This window comes from Solanum lycopersicum, chromosome 9 (assembly GCF_036512215.1).
Source record: "Solanum lycopersicum chromosome 9, SLM_r2.1".
Taxonomy (NCBI): Eukaryota; Viridiplantae; Streptophyta; class Magnoliopsida; order Solanales; family Solanaceae; genus Solanum; species Solanum lycopersicum.
In genome coordinates, this window is record NC_090808.1 from 15,812,559 (window position 1) to 15,832,962 (window position 20,404).

General features: G+C 36.4%; 1 protein-coding gene across 1 annotated transcript; it reads right to left on the reverse strand.

Annotated features, from left to right (window-relative positions):
• Positions 1-16,579: 16,579 nt before the first annotated feature.
• Positions 16,580-19,141, reverse strand: LOC101266664 (uncharacterized). The gene is made up of 4 exons (XM_004246750.1): positions 18,781-19,141; positions 17,877-17,945; positions 17,153-17,763; positions 16,580-17,020 (listed from the first exon to the last, which is right to left on the reverse strand). Exons 1-4 carry the CDS (start codon positions 19,139-19,141, stop codon positions 16,580-16,582), a joined length of 1,482 nt encoding a protein of 493 aa, XP_004246798.1.
• Positions 19,142-20,404: the final 1,263 nt, after the last annotated feature.

The following is a 20,404-nucleotide window of genomic DNA, read 5'->3' on the forward strand; positions in this document are numbered from 1 at the left end:
ACTCAAACTTACAGGCTATATTGCAAATAAGAATAAAGAGATTGACAAGATTCCAAAATCCAACATGCTTCCGGCTATTGCGTCCAACAAAGAATGATGAACAAAACAACATCGTTCCATATTATCCAAATATCCGAGATTTTGTCTTTATTCCATGAGATAGACAGACCTTAGCAACAGTTAAACTTAAATGTAGCATATTAACAAACAAAGGTAATAAAGGCGTACATGTTTAATGATATTCATGAAAATCTACTCAAGAAGGTATGTAACAGAACAAAACTCCAAAGAAGCAACAAATAAACTCCAACATTGCATACAAACCAACAAAATCTTAACTCAATGAAACAACTAAGAACATACACATCATATCAAAATATTATGAATTTAGCAGCAGCTAATGAACCATTCGGTACCAATATGAGAGAAACTTCAAATTCAATGGAGCCATTTCGAGCTTAAAAAAAAGAGGCGGGAAGAGTATACACTTCAGAACAATGTGCAAGACTAGAACTTAAAATGACAATAGACTAATTGGGACATTTAATTAAAACAAAGCAAGAAATATCAAAGAAATCAATGATAAAAATAAGGCATGAACTCAACGGGGGCAAAACCATCGCATAATACTTAAGGTGGAAATGAAACATGAACCAAAGAGGAGATGTTACCTTTTCCGGTGTAGCGAAAATGAGCAAGAGAGAGCAGGGGACAACCTTCACCATAAAACACCGACTCAAGTTATCGAACGAGCAAAGAGACTTGAAACCAAACCTATTACTGCTACTCTCTTCTCTCAAAATATCATGGATACGTTTCTCTGAAGTATTTTACTTAAGCCCTTTATATTTAAGAAAATTCCAACTACAGAAAATCTTCCCTAGCCTTTCGAAAGAAGATCAACACTCAACAAAAAATCAAAATTAAGAAACGCCTGTGTTTCGAAAAAAAAAATTCCCTGTATATGTTGCTTTCAAAACAAAATCGACAAGGCCTCTTCTCTCAACTTTTTTTTTGCACAAAAAAAATTCTCTTCTTGCAACACAAATTTTCAGAGTAAAGAAATTTTCGATACATTGCTACAAAAAATTCCCTCCCAAAAAAAACTTAAAACCCCCCTTCTCGGAAGAACAAAAGAGACCCTATATAGGAGAACTTTAGGGTTTTCTCCAAAGGGAGGGAAATGGGTAAGGGTAAAAACGAAATTCTTCATCCCTTTCCCATTTGAATTCCCCAGAGTAAAAATCAACAACTGGGTTTCGTATGGGAAGAAACAAAAATTCAGCCAAAAATTCAAAAGATGAAGAAGACGTGAGCGGACTCGATCAAAATGAACATTCTTGAGTTCCACATGTCACCATCTTGTGGCCAAAAGGAAAAATAGCAGCAGTTGCAAGGACGATTCGCGAGCAGCAAAGGACGATACGACAAACTCTCCTGCCCTGCTATACGAGATAAAGGAAAAAGAGACGTCGGGGCGCGTGGGAGCTGCTGACTTCGCCGCGTTTGGAAGAGACGTCTGCCGCTGGTATTTCATTTTGTTTTCATCGACGCGCTGAATCGCTGCTTTGGGGCGCCATTTCCACGTTTCTTCTCATGAAGGAGAGAAGGGGTTGGGTCGGGTAAGGAGAGAGAAGAATAAAAAAGGCCAAGGAAAAAGGAGTTGGGCTGAAACAAAAGGATTTAGTTGTTGATGTATTGGGGTGGTTATTCAGGAACTAGAGGCTGCTAAAGAATAAGGGCCCAAAACGGATATTAATGAGGAAAAATTAGTTAACTACACTCCTTTAATTATCTTAATAATCATTTATCCCTACTTATTATAAAAATATCAAAAATTCCTTATTCTCCCAATTAAAAAATATGAAAGATACATAAAGATTTCCCACCCTTTTTTCACCCAATTGACAAGTTTTACTTTACTAAAACAAAATCCTATTTCCAAGCTACCCACTTCCCTATTAACTGTCCCAATTAAAATTTACCATATTAATTTTTATTCCTTTTTTATTTCCCTATGTTTTAGGTGTATAATTGTCTAATTTGAATTCCCCATTCCACACGTTTGCAGTTTAATAAAATTTGAATTCATGTACAAATTTGCAGCCATATCTATTTGATATTTTGTAGGAATTTCCTTCTTTCTAACCAGATTTTCTAAGTTTTTAAAGGGTAAACATTTTAGTCTCCTTCTTTCTCTTCATCGTGTGAGTTTACAAATATTATGGAAGAGTGTAAATCTGGAGATGGTGATTCTAGACGTGTTTATGATTCAGATGATGAAATGTGGGCTGAGAACAGATCCAAGAGATTGCATGACCCATTATTGATGAAGAACAAGAATGTACTTGAGCCAAAGAAGAAGACTGAAGAAATCCAGAAAAAAAGGCCAAGAAAAGTTACATCAACTGTTTCAAGACCCACACTTCCTAAGGTATGTGTTTAAAATTCATAATTTTGTGTTTTTGTTGATAAAACCCTAATTTTAAATTGTTGTATGTGTTTGTAAACTGAAATTAAAAGTCATTTTAACAATGAAGATTGATTCAATAAATTCAAATTAAAGTACAACGAACATGTTTTGTACAGTTTATAGTGTGTATCAGATTCATAATGTTTGTCAGTGATTTTGAGTTGTGTATCAGTGAAAGCACCATGTCTGTAAAATTTTAAAAATTTTCAGTAAATTTTTGTTATCGACTAGTAAAAGCATCATGTGTTTTTCAGTTTTAAGTCTATAATATGTTTCCTTTTGTGTGTTGTATTTAGTAAAATCAAAGTGTGTGGTACAGTTGTAGGATGTATCAGATACACAATGTTTTTGTACAATTTTTATAGTTATCAGTTAATAAGATGTATCATATACATGTTATAAATCAAGTGTCTTATAATTTTGAATATAATGTATCATATACATTCACTTAAAACTGAATATGAAGGTTTTTATATAATATTATAGTTGCCAGTTATAAAATGTATCATATACATCTGATAACTAATATGTAATTTAGGAATATGATTATGATGTATCATATACATTCATATAATACAGGGCATGAATTATGTTATTTTATTTTTTGTATAAACAGGGCATGAATTATGTTATTAAAAAAATTCCAGCACATCCATTGAGGTTTGGAGCGACTTTCAATTTTGATTTTGTGAATAAAATCAAATTATCAATAAAAGATGAAGGCGTTGCACTGTTTAAGAAAATAATTTCTTGAAAATTTCAAAATGTAATTTCCAGGGTCAGATTACCAAGTGTTTGTTGTTGTTGGAGGTGCGACATGAAAATAGAGATGTACTGCATGTTCCTCATACTAATGGGAATGTATTGGTGTTTGGAATGAAGGAATTGTCCATTGTAACTGGCCTAAAATGCAAAGAAAATTTTAAGAAATTTTTATATCCTAATTCCACTCAGAGCCGATTATTACAAAAATATTTCCCTGATTGTCTCACGGGTATAACCAAGAGTCGATTGATACAACATTTTGCAATGGGTAATTGGGAGACCACACAGGAATCTGTGGAAATGGCAATACTATACTTCATCAATACTTTCTTGTTATGCCATCTTGGTGAGACCTTCATACGTATAGAAGAATTTCTAATGGTCGAAGATGGTAGGTATGAAATGTATCCTTGGGGTCAGATTGCATTTAATAAGTTGATTACATCACTTAGGCAAGACTTCAGCCAAAGCAAACAGATGTATCGCTTATTTGGTATGCCTTATGCACTTAACGTTTGGATTTATGAATGTGCATCTACTCTAAGTCCAGACCTTTCTGTTAAAGTGGCGAATGGTATTCCGAGGATATGTAATTGGATAGTGGTGGCTAAAAAGCCAAAATATAAATAGTTAATGACTAGCATTTTCTCCGAGGTAACATTAATTTTAAATTATCTTTTAATATTGTATCAATAAGCTTTACAATTTTTGTTGTAAATAATAGTTTTTTTATTATACATAACATTGTTATAACATTAAAACATTTTAATTGCAGAATACTTGTTCAAACATTGCACCAACGCAAGATGAGGTGGAATCCCTTGATTTACCCGATAGTCAAGAGGTCAACAGAAATGAAGTATCCACGCCACCTGTTGGTGCAAAAAAAAAGTGCATACTAAAGATAAGTCAGGTTTTGAGGATTTTTCAACAAGCCCCCCTGATCATTTATTGAGAAGATCATCTCGTGTATCTGATACATCATCTCCACCACCACCCAAGAGGAGAAAGAATACTGATACATATAAAACAAAGGGTTCAAAAACTTTGTCAAAGCATTCAAAGCCGCAATTAAATCAGTCATTCTCAATGCCAGATGAAGAACATACCCCGCCTGCTAATGTATCTTCTGCCCATGTATCTTCTCAAGTCTCAAAAGATAAGTTTGTATATCCCGATATTGAAGAACTGAAACAACATATGAAGGAATACGTCAGTAACGATATTTATTTTTTAAAGTTAATTCTTAAATATAAATTTGAATGTGTAATTCTTTTTTAATAGGTTGACAGTAAATTTGAGTATCTTGTGAATTTGATAAAGGCTAATCACATTGAGGTGATGAATTCTAAGAATAGGGAGGATGGCCAACAACCAAAGGTAATGTATTGTATATGTGTATTTTCGTTTTGTTTTATAAACTTCATAGGTCATTATGTTACAAATTCTTTTAATGAAGGATATGGGCGGCAAGTGTACACCGCACATGGTTGAAGTTTTCGATGAAAAAGGCAATGATGGACACCGAGCAACCTCTCCGATACAAATGGAACTTGATGTTGACAATCAGGTTTAATTTACTTTATTAAATTTGTATATAAAATTATATAATTTATCATTAACTTAATTTTCTTTAAAAAATAAAGACTGAAGATATATTGAAGAATCATCAAGTAATGAAGGACATTTCAGAACTTCAATCCCCAAATTCAGATAGTCATCATACTGATGAAACATGTGAATACAGCAAGGTAATTATAGCAGATTAATGTCATTATTAGTATTTATCCAAATTTTAAATGATACATGAAAATGTGCAAGTATGATACGTTTAATTTTAATTATATTATTATGATACATTGCTGTTTTATTTGATCATTATGATACATTGCAGTTTAATTGGATTAATATGATACATGTATTTTACTGTTCACATATGTATTTTTCAAGTTACTGTGTATTATACTATATTTTTTTATTTACTGTGTACGTGATACATTCCATTGCAAGATACATATCCATGTGACTAGTTAATTTGTTTGTCTCATCTATACAATTCGTAGTTTGCTGTTATCTATCATTGATACATTAACAATCATTTTGTGCATAATTATTTGATGTTTAAGGTATCCTAAATTGATCAGTACATTTTTTATTCAGGATGCTCCATCAACACAAACGCCTCATCATTTATTTGAAGGAACAATGAACGAAGATACATCGATAATTTAATCTTCATATATCATATCAATATCATATGTCTATCAATATATTTTTAATTATCAGTGTAAACCATGTATGATTCTACACCATCTGGTTCAATATCTCCAGATACACGCGAAGCCATGAATACGCTTATTGCTGATCTAGGAAGTCTGCCTACTAATGCAAATCAACAGGAGTTTACCGAAAATCAATGTTTGCTTTCGGACAGTCAATTACCAATTCATATTCCAATCACAGATATTGTTGTCCGAAGCAAAATAAATACTTCCCATGCATGTATCCGGATGCCTTCGAGAAACTGCAAATCCCCTTATTTAACTTCATTTGGGTCAAGTGAAAAAGGAAAAGCGGTCATGACTGATGTAATTCATCCAAATTTTCCATTTCAAGGATGTGAGATCACAAACCAAGCCCTTTCATATCTGATTGATGAGTTTATTGAGTGGGTTACTACAGGGCTTCTTAAAGCTCATTCAAAAAAGTAAGTTTTATATAATTGTACTGAATCTGTTAAATTTTCAAAATGCAGCTATTGTTACAATTTTGAATAACATCTTTTCATTACGCTTAGTGCTATAGGAAACCATCAGAAGGTAAATACAAATCAAAAGCATCTTCATTGGGTTTTGAAATGATGGATTATGTCGTTGCTTTTCCGACAAATAAGAATTGATTTTATGCCATGTCTCAGCCTAAGAACTGTTGGACTGATCAGGTATTTTTATAAATAGATATTTTTACAATGATGTATATGATACATTGTGTTCGTATGTTATTTATACATATCAAAATCATATATCACTTTCAGCAACTAGTATTTTTTTAATTAAATGTTTTTTCAAATGTATAATTATTTTGATATTTTATTTGCAGCACATCGATGTTATTTTTTACTACCTTCGTAAAAAATCAAAACTTCGAAGCATGGATCAATACAGATACACAACAGTCAACTATTTGTTCAGCGCACATATCAACAATACCCATGATAGGTATTATAACAATGAGGCTGATGATGATATTAGTACCCAAGAACACCTTGATCATGCAAGAGCTGTATCAGTACATGAGATGTCAATAATCAACGTCACAGAAGGGTTTTCAATACCAGCTGGATTACCATGGCATCTGGTGGATGATGTTTATATTCCGATCAATTATGATGGAGATTTTCATTGGATATTAGATGTGGTTGAATTGAATAAGAGGTTGATACGCGTGTATGACTCTTCTTTGGGCACAAGGAAACGTCTATATTCTGACGAGATAAAAAAAATTGTCAAGGATATTACCTTCTTACCTGATTGGCAGTGGTTTCTTTGAAAACAATGAGCGGACAAACTGGTCAGTTCTTGATGCATACAAGGACAAACAAACGGGTGTACTTGTCACGATCCAAATCGGGCCATGAGTGGACCCCACATTTATCCCCCTATGTGAGCGAACCAACCAGTCTAAACCTCATCATTTCAAACATAATGAACTAAATACATTGCGGAAGTCTTAAAAACTCATTAACAAAATAAATCAAATAACTTCTAAAACTCAAACATTTATTATTATCCCCAAAATCTGGAAGTCATCATCACAAGAACATCTATCCTAAAATTACTAATCTAAGAGTATCTAAGAAGCTAAATTACATAAAAAGCTAGTCCATGCCGGAACTTCAAGGCATCGAGACATGAAAAGGAAGATCCAATCCAAGCTAGAAGCATTAGATCACCCTGAAATCCGAAGTAATGAAGACTGGCTAGAGTTGCGGTTGAGTTGAAGACGACGGCACGTTTGCTACACTCCACAAATAATCAAAAAGAAAACATACAAGTAGGGGTCAGTACAAAACACGGGTACTGAGTAGATATCATCGGCCAACTCAAAATAGAAAACAGTATATATCAGATAATATCATAAATCAACTACAATACTTAATCTGTAGCAACACCATGTACAAGAATCTTTGATAAATAACGTCAAGTATACTCATGAGAACTCAAGCCTCCATATCATACTCATTTGGGAATTAGGTTCATTAGATTGAGTATATTAACATCTTTCAAGATTCATCACCTTTATTCTTGTGTCTGTACGTGACACTCCGCTCCCTTACTACTATGTGTCGGTATGTGACACTCCGATCCCCTAGTTCTACGTGTCGGTTCGTGACACCCGATCCCCTAATTCTACGTGTCGGTTCGTGACACCCGATCCCCTAATTCTACGTGTCGGTTCGTGACACCCGATCCCCTAATTCTACGTGTCGGTTCGTGATACCCAATCTCCTAATTCTACGTGTCAGTTTGTGACACCCGATCCCCTAATTCTACATGTCGGTTCGTGACACCCGATCCCCTAATTCTACGTGTTGGTTCGTGACACCCGATCCCCTAATCCTACGTGTCGGTTCGTGACACCCAATCCCCTAATTCTACGTGTCGGTTTGTGACACCCGATCTCCTAATTCTACGTGTCGGTTCGTGACACCCGATCCCCTAATTCTACTACTTTCGTTCATCAAGCCTTCTTTTATACCAAGGCATCATTATTAACAAAGTAGATTAGGGTTTCTTTTTCAAGATTTAGGATTCAATAGTTTCATCATGCTTATTTCATCACAATTATATCATCACAACATGCAAACACACAATTAAGCATATAGAAGGGTTTACAACACTACCCAATGCATATCGTTCGCTATTAAGAGTTCACTACGAATAGTATAAAAACCATAACCTACCTCCACTGAAGAATTTTGATCAAGCAAGCAATTTCCCAAAGCTTTGTTCTCTTCTTCGTTTCTCCTTTTTCTCTTTCTGTTCTTTTCTTTTTCTTATTCAACCCCTCTTTCTTTTACCCTAATTAGCATCTATTAAGTATAAAAGATGGTGAATTAACCCATTAATCAATTTAAGGTTATCTCTTTTAACACTCAAGTAGTTAAATTATTAACATTAACCCACTAAATTTATAATTATAGCAGGAATGGTCCAAAACATCCCTTAAAACATTTAAAGAAATCCGACCTCACCTGGGATTACGCAGCCTCTGACGGGCCGTCGTGCCTGCGACGGTCCGTCCTGCTGCTCCGTCACAGAGTTCAGAGACTCCATTCTATTTAAAGGGTCTGTGACGGTCCGTCGTGCCCACGACGGTCCGTCCTGCCATTCCGTTACGAAGTTCAGAGAGTCGATTTCAGTACCCAATTTTCAGAATTCTAAGTGTTTTGGAATGAGACACCCTCGACGGTCCGTCGTGCCCATGACGGTCCGTCGTGGGTTCCGTCGTCTCCGCCAGTTTTTCTAGAATTAAAATCTGCTGCTCAAAACGACTAAACAGGGCGTTACAATAGATACCAATTTACCCATCGTTCGTCCCCGAACGATCACAAGAAGAAAAACAAGGGCGAAAAAGAGTACCTGAATCTGTAAACAGGTGTGGGTATCTTTCTTGCATGTCCGCCTCTTTCTCCCAAGTGGCTTCTTCAACTAGTCGATTCATCCATTGAACTTTGATGGATGCAATCTCCCTTGATCTCAACTTGCGAATTTCTCTATCTAGAATGGCAACAGGCTCCTCCCCATAAGTCAAATTCTCATCAAGAAGAACCGAATCCCAACGAATGATGTAGTTTCCATCCCCATGGTATCTTTCAACATGGACACATGGAATACTTGGTGCACTCTGGACAGTCCTGGGGGCAAGGCTAACTCATAAGCTACCTCCCCTACTCGCTTAAGTACTTCAAATGGCCCAATATACCTTGGGCTTAGCTTACCTCTTTTACCAAACCGCATCAACCCCTTCATGGGAGAAACCTTCAACAAGACTTTCTCACCCTCCATGAACTCCATGTCTCTAACCTTTCGATCGACATATTCCTTTTGCCTACTTTGCGCCGCCAAAAGCTTTTCTTGAATAGATTTCACCTTCTCCAATGAATCCCTCAAAAGGTCAGTACCCCAAGGTCTAACCTCAAATGCATCAAACCAACCAACGGGAGACCTACATCTCCTCCCATACAATGCTTCAAATGGGGCCATATCAATACTTGAGTGATAGCTATTGTTGTAGGAGAACTCCGCTAAGGGTAAGAAGCTATCCCAATGACCTCCAAATTCTATCACACATGCACGAAGCATATCCTCCAACACTTGAATCGTTCGCTCAGACTGACCATCGGTCTGAGGATGGAACGCAGTACTAAGGTCCAACCTAGTACCTAATTCAACATGCAATGTTCTCCAAAACTTAGAAGTAAACTGCGTATCTCTATCTGATATGATGGAAAGTGGAACTCCATGCAATCGAACAATCTCTGAGATGTAAAGTTTGGCTAACTTCTCTGCATTATAAGTCACCTTGAACGGAATGAAATGAGCAGACTTAGTTAATCTGTCCACAATTACCCAAATAGAGTCAAACTTCCCCAATGTCTTTGGAAGACCAATCACGAAGTCCATTGCAATTCTCTCCCACTTCCATTCAGGAATGGGCATTCTCTGAAGTGTTCCTCCGGGCCTCTGTGTTCATACTTTACTTGCTGACAATTTGGACATTTGGCAACAAAATCAACAATGTCACGCTTCATTCTATTCCACCAAAAGTGTTGCTTTAGGTCCCGGTACATCTTGGTTGCACCAGGATGTATAGAATATCCGGAACTATGAGCCTCTGTCAGAATAGTGTTGATCAAATCATCAATGCGGGGTACACATACCGTTCCCTTGATTCTCAAAACACCTTCCTCATCGATTTGCGCTTCCTTAGCCTCTCCTTGTAACACCATATCCCGAATTCGGCTTAGCTTCTCATCATCAAACTGTTATCCCTTGATCTTGTCAAGAAAAGAAGATCTCGCCTCCACACAAGCCAACAATCCTCCCTTCTCATTTACTTCTAACCTCATAAAGTCGTTAGCCAGAGTTTGAACCTCTCTAGCCAATGGGCGTCTAGAAACTTGCAAGTGAGCTAGACTTCTCATGCTCCCTGCCTTTCTACTTAGGGCGTCTGCCAAAACATTAGCCTTTCCCGGATGATACAAGATGGTGATATCGTAGTCCTTCAGTAGTTCCATCCATCTCCCCTGTCTTAAAATTCAAATCCTTTTGAGTAAAGACATACTGTAGGCTACGATGATCCGTGTATACTTCACACTTAACTCCATATAGATAGTGTCTCCATTGCTTTAAGGCAAACACTACCGCATCCAATTCCAAATCATGGGTCAGATAATTACGTTCGTGCACCTTTAATTGTCTCGAAGCATAAGCAATTACGTTCTTCTCTTGCATTAGCACTGCACCCAAACCAGAATAGGATGCATCACAATAAACAATGAAATTCTTATCCTCTACTGGCAAGGTAAGGATAGGTGCAGTAGTCAGCAAGGTCTTGAGTTTCTGAAAGCTTTCTTCACATTCATCCGACCATACAAATGGAACATTCTTCTTAGTCAAGTTCGTCAATTGGGAAGCAATAGAAGAGAACCCCTTGACAAATCGATGGTAGTAGCTGGCTAAACCAACAATGCTCCTTATTTCTGACACATTAGTAGGTCTTACCCAATTTCTCACTGTTTCAATCTTAGAAGGATCCACCATCACTCCATCCTTAGAAACCACGTGCCCCAAAAAGGACACTGAATCTAGCCGAAACTCACACTTAGAGAATTTGGCATAAAGCTTTTTCTCCCTCAACATTTCCAATACCATTCTCAAGTGCTCCTCATGTTCTTTCTTGCTCTTTGAGTATACCAGTATATCATCAATGAATACAATGACAAAGAGATCCATATATGGCTTAAAAATCCCATTCATCAAGCTCATGAAAGCAGCAGGGGCATTCGTAAGCCCAAAAGACATTACTAAGAACTCATAATGCCCATACCTGGTCCGAAAAGCAGTCTTGGGCACATCTGCTGCTCGTATTTTCAATTGATGATAACCAGATCTCAAGTCGATTTTTGAGAAGGTACAAGCACCTTGTAACTGATCGAACAAATCATCAATGCGAGGAAGAGTATACTTATTCTTAACCGTTACCTTATTTAGTTGTCTGTAATCTATGCACATCCTAAAACTTCCATCCTTCTTCTTCACAAACAAAATCAGAGCACCCCAAGGGGATGCATATGGTCTAATGAAGCCTTTGCTCAGCAACTCTTACAGTTGGGCCTTTAACTCTCTTAACTCCGCGGGAGCCATTCTATAAGGGGGTATAGTAATGGGGCGAGTACCCAGTTTAAGATCAATGCAGAAGTCAATATCCCTATCTGGTGGCATACAAGGAAGATCTGCAGGGAACATATCCAGAAACTCACGGACTACCAAAACCGACTCAATTGAAGGTACTTGGGTAGTTTCATCCCTGAGGTGTGCCAAGAAAGCTAAACACCCTTTACTAACCATTCTCTTAGTACGAAGAAAGGAGATGATACGAACCGGATTGGAAGTGTAGTCACCCTCCCACACTAACAGATCTGTCCCAGGCTTGGCTAACGTCACAGTTTTAGCATTACAATCCAAGATTGCAAAATTTGGGGAAAGCCAAGTCATACCCAGAATTACATCGAAGTCAACCATTTCTTGAAAGGATTTTGCCGTAGCCGCTACCTGTAAGGCCGAAATCCACAATTCTGACCTCAACCCCTTCACAAAACGGCGAATTTGCTCTTGTGGACTGAAACAAAGTTGGGTAGCATACCTGGATAATGCACGAAACTTAGCCTCATAAGCAGTAACCGACATCCTACCTTGCTCTAGGCTCAAGAACTCATCTCTTTTCCTATCCCTCAAGGTCCGGAGCTAGAGAATGATGCCCAAGTCATAGGTGGTGCCTCTGTTGGTTGACACTCAATATGTGACCGCCACCACATTTTGGCGTTTCCTTGAAAGAGATAAGTCACAAACTCAACACCAAACCGTTCTACTATACCCATCTTGTGTAGTGGCTCATGACAGTCAACCAGAAAATCATAGGCATCCTCAGATTCAGCACCCTTGAAGACTGGAGGTTTCAATTTCAAGAACATACTGAAAAGTTCATGTTGATCATTTGTCATTATAGGCCCTGTAGTCAGACGAGGAAACGTGCCTATTTCCAATAGAACATCCATGCGGGGAGCCGCAACAGTTACCTGTTGTACTTCCGGACCCTGAGGTGATGGTGCAGAAAACACTGGAGGTGTTTGACCTTGATCAGATAACCCACTAAGATAAGCAAGAACCCGATTTATCATCTCTGGGGTAGGTTGGGGTGGTAGTTCCTCATCCTGCACTTGCTCAGTTTCCCCTTCCTCACCCTCTCTTACTACTTCTTCAGTCGGTGGAGGAGTCACCGCCCTAGTATCAGATGGGCTAGGTGCTCGTCCTCTTCCTCTAGACGACGTCCTCCCACGACCTCTACCACGGCCTCTTGCCGCTACTCTTCCTCGAGCTACAGCCCCAGTGGCTGGCTCAGACGCTTCTTGTCTTGCCGATGTTGGTGTTGGCGCAGTCGTTGCTCTAGTTTCTAACCATTTGCGAAATAGAGTGAAGATGGTCAGATACCAATTTGTATCACCTAGATACCAATTGGATCCAAGTAATAGCAAGGAAGAAAGAAGGAATGGAATTTTCCTAAAGTCTTATAGCCTCTCAAAGAAAAGTAAAGGCGTCCCCCAACCGTTCCTTAAGACTCTACTAGACTCGTTCTTGTGTGATGAGACCAACGAATCTAATGCTCTGATACCAAGTTTGTCACGACCCAAATCGGGCCGTGAGTGGCACCCACATTTATCCCCCTATGTGAGCGAACCAACCAGTCTAAACCTCATCATTTCAAACAGAATGAACTAAATACATTGCGGAAGACTTAAAAACTCATTAACCAAATAAATCAAATAACTTCTAAAACTCAAACATTTATTATTATCCCCAAAATCTGGAAGTCATCAACACAAGAACATCTATCCTCAAATTACTAATCTAAGAGTATCTAAGAAGCTAAAATACATAAAAAGCTAGTCCATGCGGGAACTTCAAGGCATCGAGACATGAAAAGGAAGATCTAGTCCAAGCTAGAAACATTAGCTCACCCTGAAATCCGGAGTAATGAAGACTGGCTAGAGTTGCGGTTGAGTTGAAGACGACGGCACTTTTGCTACACTCCACAAATAATCAAAAAGAAAACATACAAGTAGGGGTCAGTACAAAACACGGGTACTGAGTAGATATCATCGGCCAACTCAAAATAGAAAACAATATATATCAGATAATATCATAAATCAACTACAATACTCAATCTGTAGCAACACCATGTACAAGAATCTTTGATAAATAACGTCAAGTACACTCATGAGGACTCAAGCCTCCATATCATACTCATTTGGGAATTAGGTTCATTAGATTGAGTATATTAACATATTTCAAGATTCATCACCTTTATTCTTGTGTCTGTACGTGACACTCCGCTCCCTTACTACTATGTGTCGGAACGTGACACTCCAATCCCCTAGTTCTACGTGTCGGTTCGTGACACCCGATCCCCTAATTCTACGTGTCGGTTCGTGACACCCGATCCCCTAATTCTACGTGTCGGTTCGTGACACCCGATCCCCTAATTCTACGTGTCGGTTCGTGACACCCGATCCCCTAATTCTACATGTCGGTTCGTGACACCTGATCCCCTAATTCTATATGTCGGTTCGTGACACCCGATCCCCTAATTCTATGTGTCGGTTCGTGACACCCGATCCCCTAATTCTACGTGTCGATTCATGACACCTGATCCCCTAATTCTACGTGTCGGTTCGTGACACCCGATCTCCTAATTCTATGTGTCGGTTCGTGACACCCGATCCCCTAATTCTACTACTTTCGTTCATTAAGCCTTCTTTTATACCAAGGCATCATCATTAACAAAGTAGATTAGGGTTTCCTTTTCAAGATTTAGGATTCAATAGTTTCATCATGCTTATTTCATCACAATTATATCATCACAACATGCAAACACATAATTAAGCATATAGAAGGGTTTACAACACTACCCAATGCATATCGTTCGCTATTAGGAGTTTACTACGAATAGTATAAAAACCATAACCTACCTCCACCGAAGAATTTTGATCAAGCAAGCAATTTCCCAAAGCTTTGTTCTCTTCTTTCGTTTCTCCTCTTTCTCTTTCTGTTCTTTTCTTTTTCTTATTCAAACCCTCTTTCTTTTACCCTAATTAGCATATAATTAAGTATAAAAGATGGTGAATTAACCCATTAATCAATTTAAGGTTATCTCTTTTAATCCTCAAGTAGTTAAATTATTAACATTAACCCACTAAATTTATAATTATAGAAGGAATGGTTCAAAACGTCCCTTAAAACATTTAAAGAAATCCGACGTCGCCTGGGATTACGCAGCCTGTGACGGGCTGTCGTGCCTGCGACGGTCCGTCCTGCTGCTCCGTCACAGAGTTCAGAGACTCCATTCCATATCAAGGGTCTGTGACGGTTCGTCGTGCCCACGACGGTCCATCCTGCCATTCCGTTACGAAGTTCAGAGAGTCGATTTCAGTACATAATTTTCAGAATTCTAAGTGTTTTGGAACGAGACACCCTCGACGGTCCGTCGTGGGTTCCGTCGTCTCCGCCAGTTTTTCCAGAATTAAAATCTTCTGCTCAAAACGACTAAACAGGTCGTTACAGTACCTTTAGAGTTACATATTCCTTTCAACATTGAATACGCTGAAGGTATCATGCAACAAGAAGACGATAGCCTGTAAGTATTTTCAATTCTGGTCTACAATATATGTGTAAGCTATTTTACAAATTTATTATTACATATTTTGTTGTAGGGACTGCGGGTTATACGTAGCAACATTTGCAGAGTTTTTGAGTGACCAACTTGTTATACCACCTGATAGTGATGGACATCTAGCAAATTACCTACGCAATAGATATGCTGCATTGTTATGGAGATAAGACGGCGACAAGGTCAATGGTGGATACATAAGTGGTAATGACGATCCACCAAAGCCTAAGGGCCAATTCACAACACCAACTGAAGATGACATTGTTAACATAGATTAGTAATTAGCTGGGACACGATGAACAAGTTTATATGTTGTTTTGTGTTGAAGACAATTATCTTTTGTGTTTTTCTAAAAGCTTATTGGTATTACAATAGTTTGTTAGATATTAATGTTATGTTTTTTCAAGTTATTGTTTTAGACACAGTTGTTGCTTTATAACATTAAGGTACAAAATTTTTAGTGTTTCAGTGTAAGTAATTTTGACAGCTAATTTACAAAATAAAGTATATGACACTTAAGTTCTAATGTGTATGATAAATTATTATTTAAGTTTTAAGTATTTTTCACTTATAAAAATGATGTATATGATACATAAGTTATAATATATACATGTACAAATATTGCAGTTATATATTTGGCAACTTGAATTATACGAATGTATATGATATATCATATACATAAACAAACTAATCACAAATTAATATTATAGTGCAAAGCACCACTAGAATGTAATATATCAAAATTATAGTTCATAAGGCAGTACACACGAAACATGTAGTACACATTTGAACAAGTCAAGTTTTGGGACACTAGATTAACTCATCAGGGAGTATACACGAAAAATATAACATATTTTCAATCATATGAATGTATCTGATACATAATATACTTAAATAAACTCATCTTGAATTACTGTTACATTGAAACCCAACACTGTTGAATATAATATATCAAATTTATAACTTATAAGGATGAATACACGAATCATATAGTAAACAATTGAACAAGTCAATTTTTTTGTACACTTGAATAACTCAAAGTACAATATACACGGAACATATAACATATTTTCAATAATATGTATGTATATGATACATCACATACACAAACAAACTCCTATAACATTACTGTTACATTGGAAACACACCACTGTTGAATCTATTTATTTATAAAATTTGGAGTTTAAATTTGGCACATAATTAAACTGCAAAGTCATATATTTGGACATCAAATTAAGTTGTGTAACCAATACACTTTATTTAGTCCAAATTCTAAAGAAAAAAATGGATATAAGTACCATGAACACTAATGTCCTTCTTTAAAACATTCTTTCAATTCTCTTTCGGGAAGAAAGTACAAGTTCTCCTGTTATGTCCTTCTTGTCCACACTGCCCACAACAATTATTGTTCACTGTTATTTTCTCATCCGCATTTTTCTTTCTTCGCTTTTTTGGTCGTCCAGCCAACCTTCTATACCTAGGTGGCCATACAATTTCATCTAAAACATATTCTGGAACGTTCCAATCCTCCTTATCTGGCATTGGAACCATTACAACCTCGTACCTTTTTTCTAATGCATACGACCTGTAGTAATCAGAGAAATATGGGTGCAAATTGGTAACGTTCTTGTGCTTCAAAGTTGCAATTGCATGTGTGCGAGGTATCTCATCATGTTGAAACCTTCCACATGTGCAAGTTTTCTTCTGAAGGTATACAATGTATCTTTTTCTGGCTTCATGAACTGTGAAAATATATTCAAATGATGGAATAACCTAAAAATTTAAGAAGTTAGTGATACATTACGTAATATACAATTTATATATCATTTTCAAAACAACACTTAACATTGAAAATCAGTTTCTATATGATACATAAAACAGAAATTTAAGGAAATTGATAAATACCTTCATCTTTGAACTTTTAGATGCGTTTACAATCAATATCTCCTCAAATCTTCGACCCAATGTGTCCTTTGTATATGACGCTATTTCTCTATTTTTATAGTTCCAACTACCAAATAGAAGTCTAGCTTCCTCCAAGAAGTCTATTATAGTTAACTTACGTGCATCGACAAGGCATCCATTGATACACTCAGTGATGTTCGAAGTCATCATTCTACCTCTGTTTATGGTTGAATGAACTCTTGACCACTTCTCATAACCAGCTTCTTCAAGGTAATCCTTCACCCTATGATCAACTTTCACAACCTTAGCCATTAATTTATCAAAATCTTCCTTTCTGTATGCTTTTGCCATTGAGTAAAACATATCAATTAGTGTTTTTTTACTCCTTTTGAAGCTTGAACATACATTCTTCCAAAGATGCCATATGCATGCACAATGAGGTACATTTGGGTATACAATGCTTACACTCTTTATGATACATTCATTTCTATCCGATATAATACACATGTTTTCACGCTCACCAAATGCATTTTTGAAATGTTCGAAGAACCATGTCCACGAATAGTCATTTTCAGTGTCTACAACACCATATTCCAATGGCAATATGCATCCTAATTACAAAGACTATCACATTAAACTTCACACGATACACAATGTTTACACTAATATATATTAATATAAATATAAAATAAGTTATACATTACATCAGAATTATAACACATACCTGCACCATCGAGTGTGCTTGCTGATACAAAACTACCCTTGTATGCCCCGCCAAGATGTGCAGCGTCAACTACAACTACAGACGTGTAGTAGTCAAATCGTCTTATCAACGGTCTTAGGGCTATGAACAGATACATGAATTTATTATCTTCCGTCCTTTGCATTCTTATATATGAATTTGGATATACTTTATTTAGCATCCATATGTATCTCGACATCTGTTTATATCCTTCGGATGGCTTACCCTTGGGCATTTGTAGTGTACATTCTCTAGCACGCCATGCTTGTTGGTACGATATCTCAACCCCATACAATTCTCTAATATCTTCAATTACATCTCGAGGTGTATGGATTCTTTTATGATTTACCAATTTAGGGGCAGTCACACCACTAATAAATCTAATTGTTGCTTGTACTTTTGTTAGTATCCTATCCCGCATCGGACATGTATGTTCACTATTGAAATATCTCACATTGAATACATCAGATTTTTTTCTGCAAGATGATTTTAAGGTCCATCCACATTGGTCGCTGAAGCAAACCAACACATAGCTGTCCAAAATTTTTTATTGGTTTAATTCACAGCAAGATATAGACTGCTTATAATTATGTATCAGATACACTATAAATAAAAAATATAATAGAGAAAAACAATTAGATCATAGAGTGAGCATTCAAATACCTTTTCTTATCCGATCTTTTCACTCGAAAATTGAAGTTGTTCTTTATTTTATATTTAGCCATTACAGCAATGAGTGTTCCTTTTTCCTTATACAACTGCCCAGTCTTCACTTCAGTACTATTGGAATCAGTTATGTAATTCGTAGCATTCAATTCTTGAATATAATCAATGTCACAAATTCTCGACTCGACCAAAGCAAGAGCTTAAGTATCTCTTTCGGTACCTTCCACGCATACAACTTCACCCGATGAACAATCAAAATTACGTATCTCCCCAACAATTTTATCAGTTGTATCAATACAAAGCGGATACATGCTAATTTCAGATGCATTCTTTTTTACTTCGAAATAAAGTTTCACAGCCATGTCGTTTTTGATTTTCAATAGACATGAGCTTCCCTCGACAATGTATCGTATTTCAATATCCTTTGTAACAGTGTCGATCTCAGGCTCTGATAAAATCAACATTTTCAGATTAACAAATGACATGAAATGGCCAACAACAATTCCATCAACTTTGTAACCTTCATAATTAACATCGCTTACCCAAATTCCAGAATGCCGCAACAGAATTGAGATATTCATCTTCAAAACTTTTTTTTTGAATTCTTAGTATGCAGATCAACTTTTACAAGAATAATTTTGAATTATGAAGCTAATCTGATTTAAAATTTGATTTTACTAATCAGTTACGCAAGCTGTAGAGCATTAATTACGTAGTTTCAGTTAATAATAACAGAAATAACGGTAATTAGTCCTAATTAATCGCAGCAGATGTCCAATATGATGTATCAGGACTTATGTATCCTGTGCCAATTGGATGTATCCCGCTTCCTTGAATTTTAAGGGATTTTTAGTAATTTCAATTCTAAAAGGGATAAAGGTCATTTTGTATTTATAATATGTGGTTCCTATAATTTTTATTATTAATTAATGTGACATGCGGAGTTGGGCCTAGGGACAATTAGGCTGAGTCTAAAAAACGAAATAGGTTGGGTTGAATTGATAGGGGAAATTCTGAAAATTGACATGGGTAAAGAGCCTGGGCATTACTTAGGAATTTGGTGGGCTGGAAATTGGCCAATAAATGGCCCCAAAATTGTGACGCAATTTTAGTTGAAGGATTTGTAAAAATACAGCTGCATCGAACTAACTTCTTTATTGAAATAAAATTAGTCACCGATTTAGATGACATTAAATAAGGCAAATTTATAAAAATTAATTAACGAGCTTCTTAATTTCGACGAAATAAAATAATTAATTTAACTTTAAATTACATAAATTTCAAACATATAATATTATATAATCGAACTAATTAGTAAAATATTTAAACGAAGTAAATATTTTTGAGGCGGTTTTCGAATAAACATAAAATGCACTAATAGTATGCATAATTATGTAAATCATATATCTCATCTAAAAAAAGATAAGTTTGATTTAAAATAACTTAAAAACATTTAAGACTTTATAAAAACTTAACGATTTAAAAATCTCTTGAGATTAAGAAACGCGTCAATTAATAATTATTTCAGAGAGGTCAAAATTTGGGTGTCAATAGTATTAACCAAAGTCCAAGCAGCAATCAGGTTTGTGAGTGTTGTGACTGCTCCAAAATTGGTCAACCATAAACGAATATGTACTCCAAATGATATAATTGATGATATTAGATAATTCAATGGGGTTGAAATATCTTACCAGCAAGCATGACATGGGAAAGAACATGCACTAGAAAAGATAAGAGAAACTATCTACATGATATATAAGGTTGCCGAGATACATAGACATGTTCAATACCGTGTATCCAAATTGTTATTTAAGAATGCAGAAGACTGAGGAAGTTAATGTATG

Bases quoted from the DNA above. Each gene is read 5' to 3' on its own strand.
- LOC101266664 (XM_004246750.1), bottom strand. From the start codon at position 19,141: ATGAATATCTCAATTCTGTTGCGGCATTCTGGAATTTGGGTAAGCGAT. The intron at 17,946-18,780 runs GTACCGAAAGAG...CTGTAGTTGTAG, and splicing joins TGAAGTTGTATGCGTGGAAG to TTGACGCTGCACATCTTGGC. The intron at 17,764-17,876 runs GTATGTGTTATA...CTTTGTAATTAG, and splicing joins AAGCACACTCGATGGTGCAG to GATGCATATTGCCATTGGAA.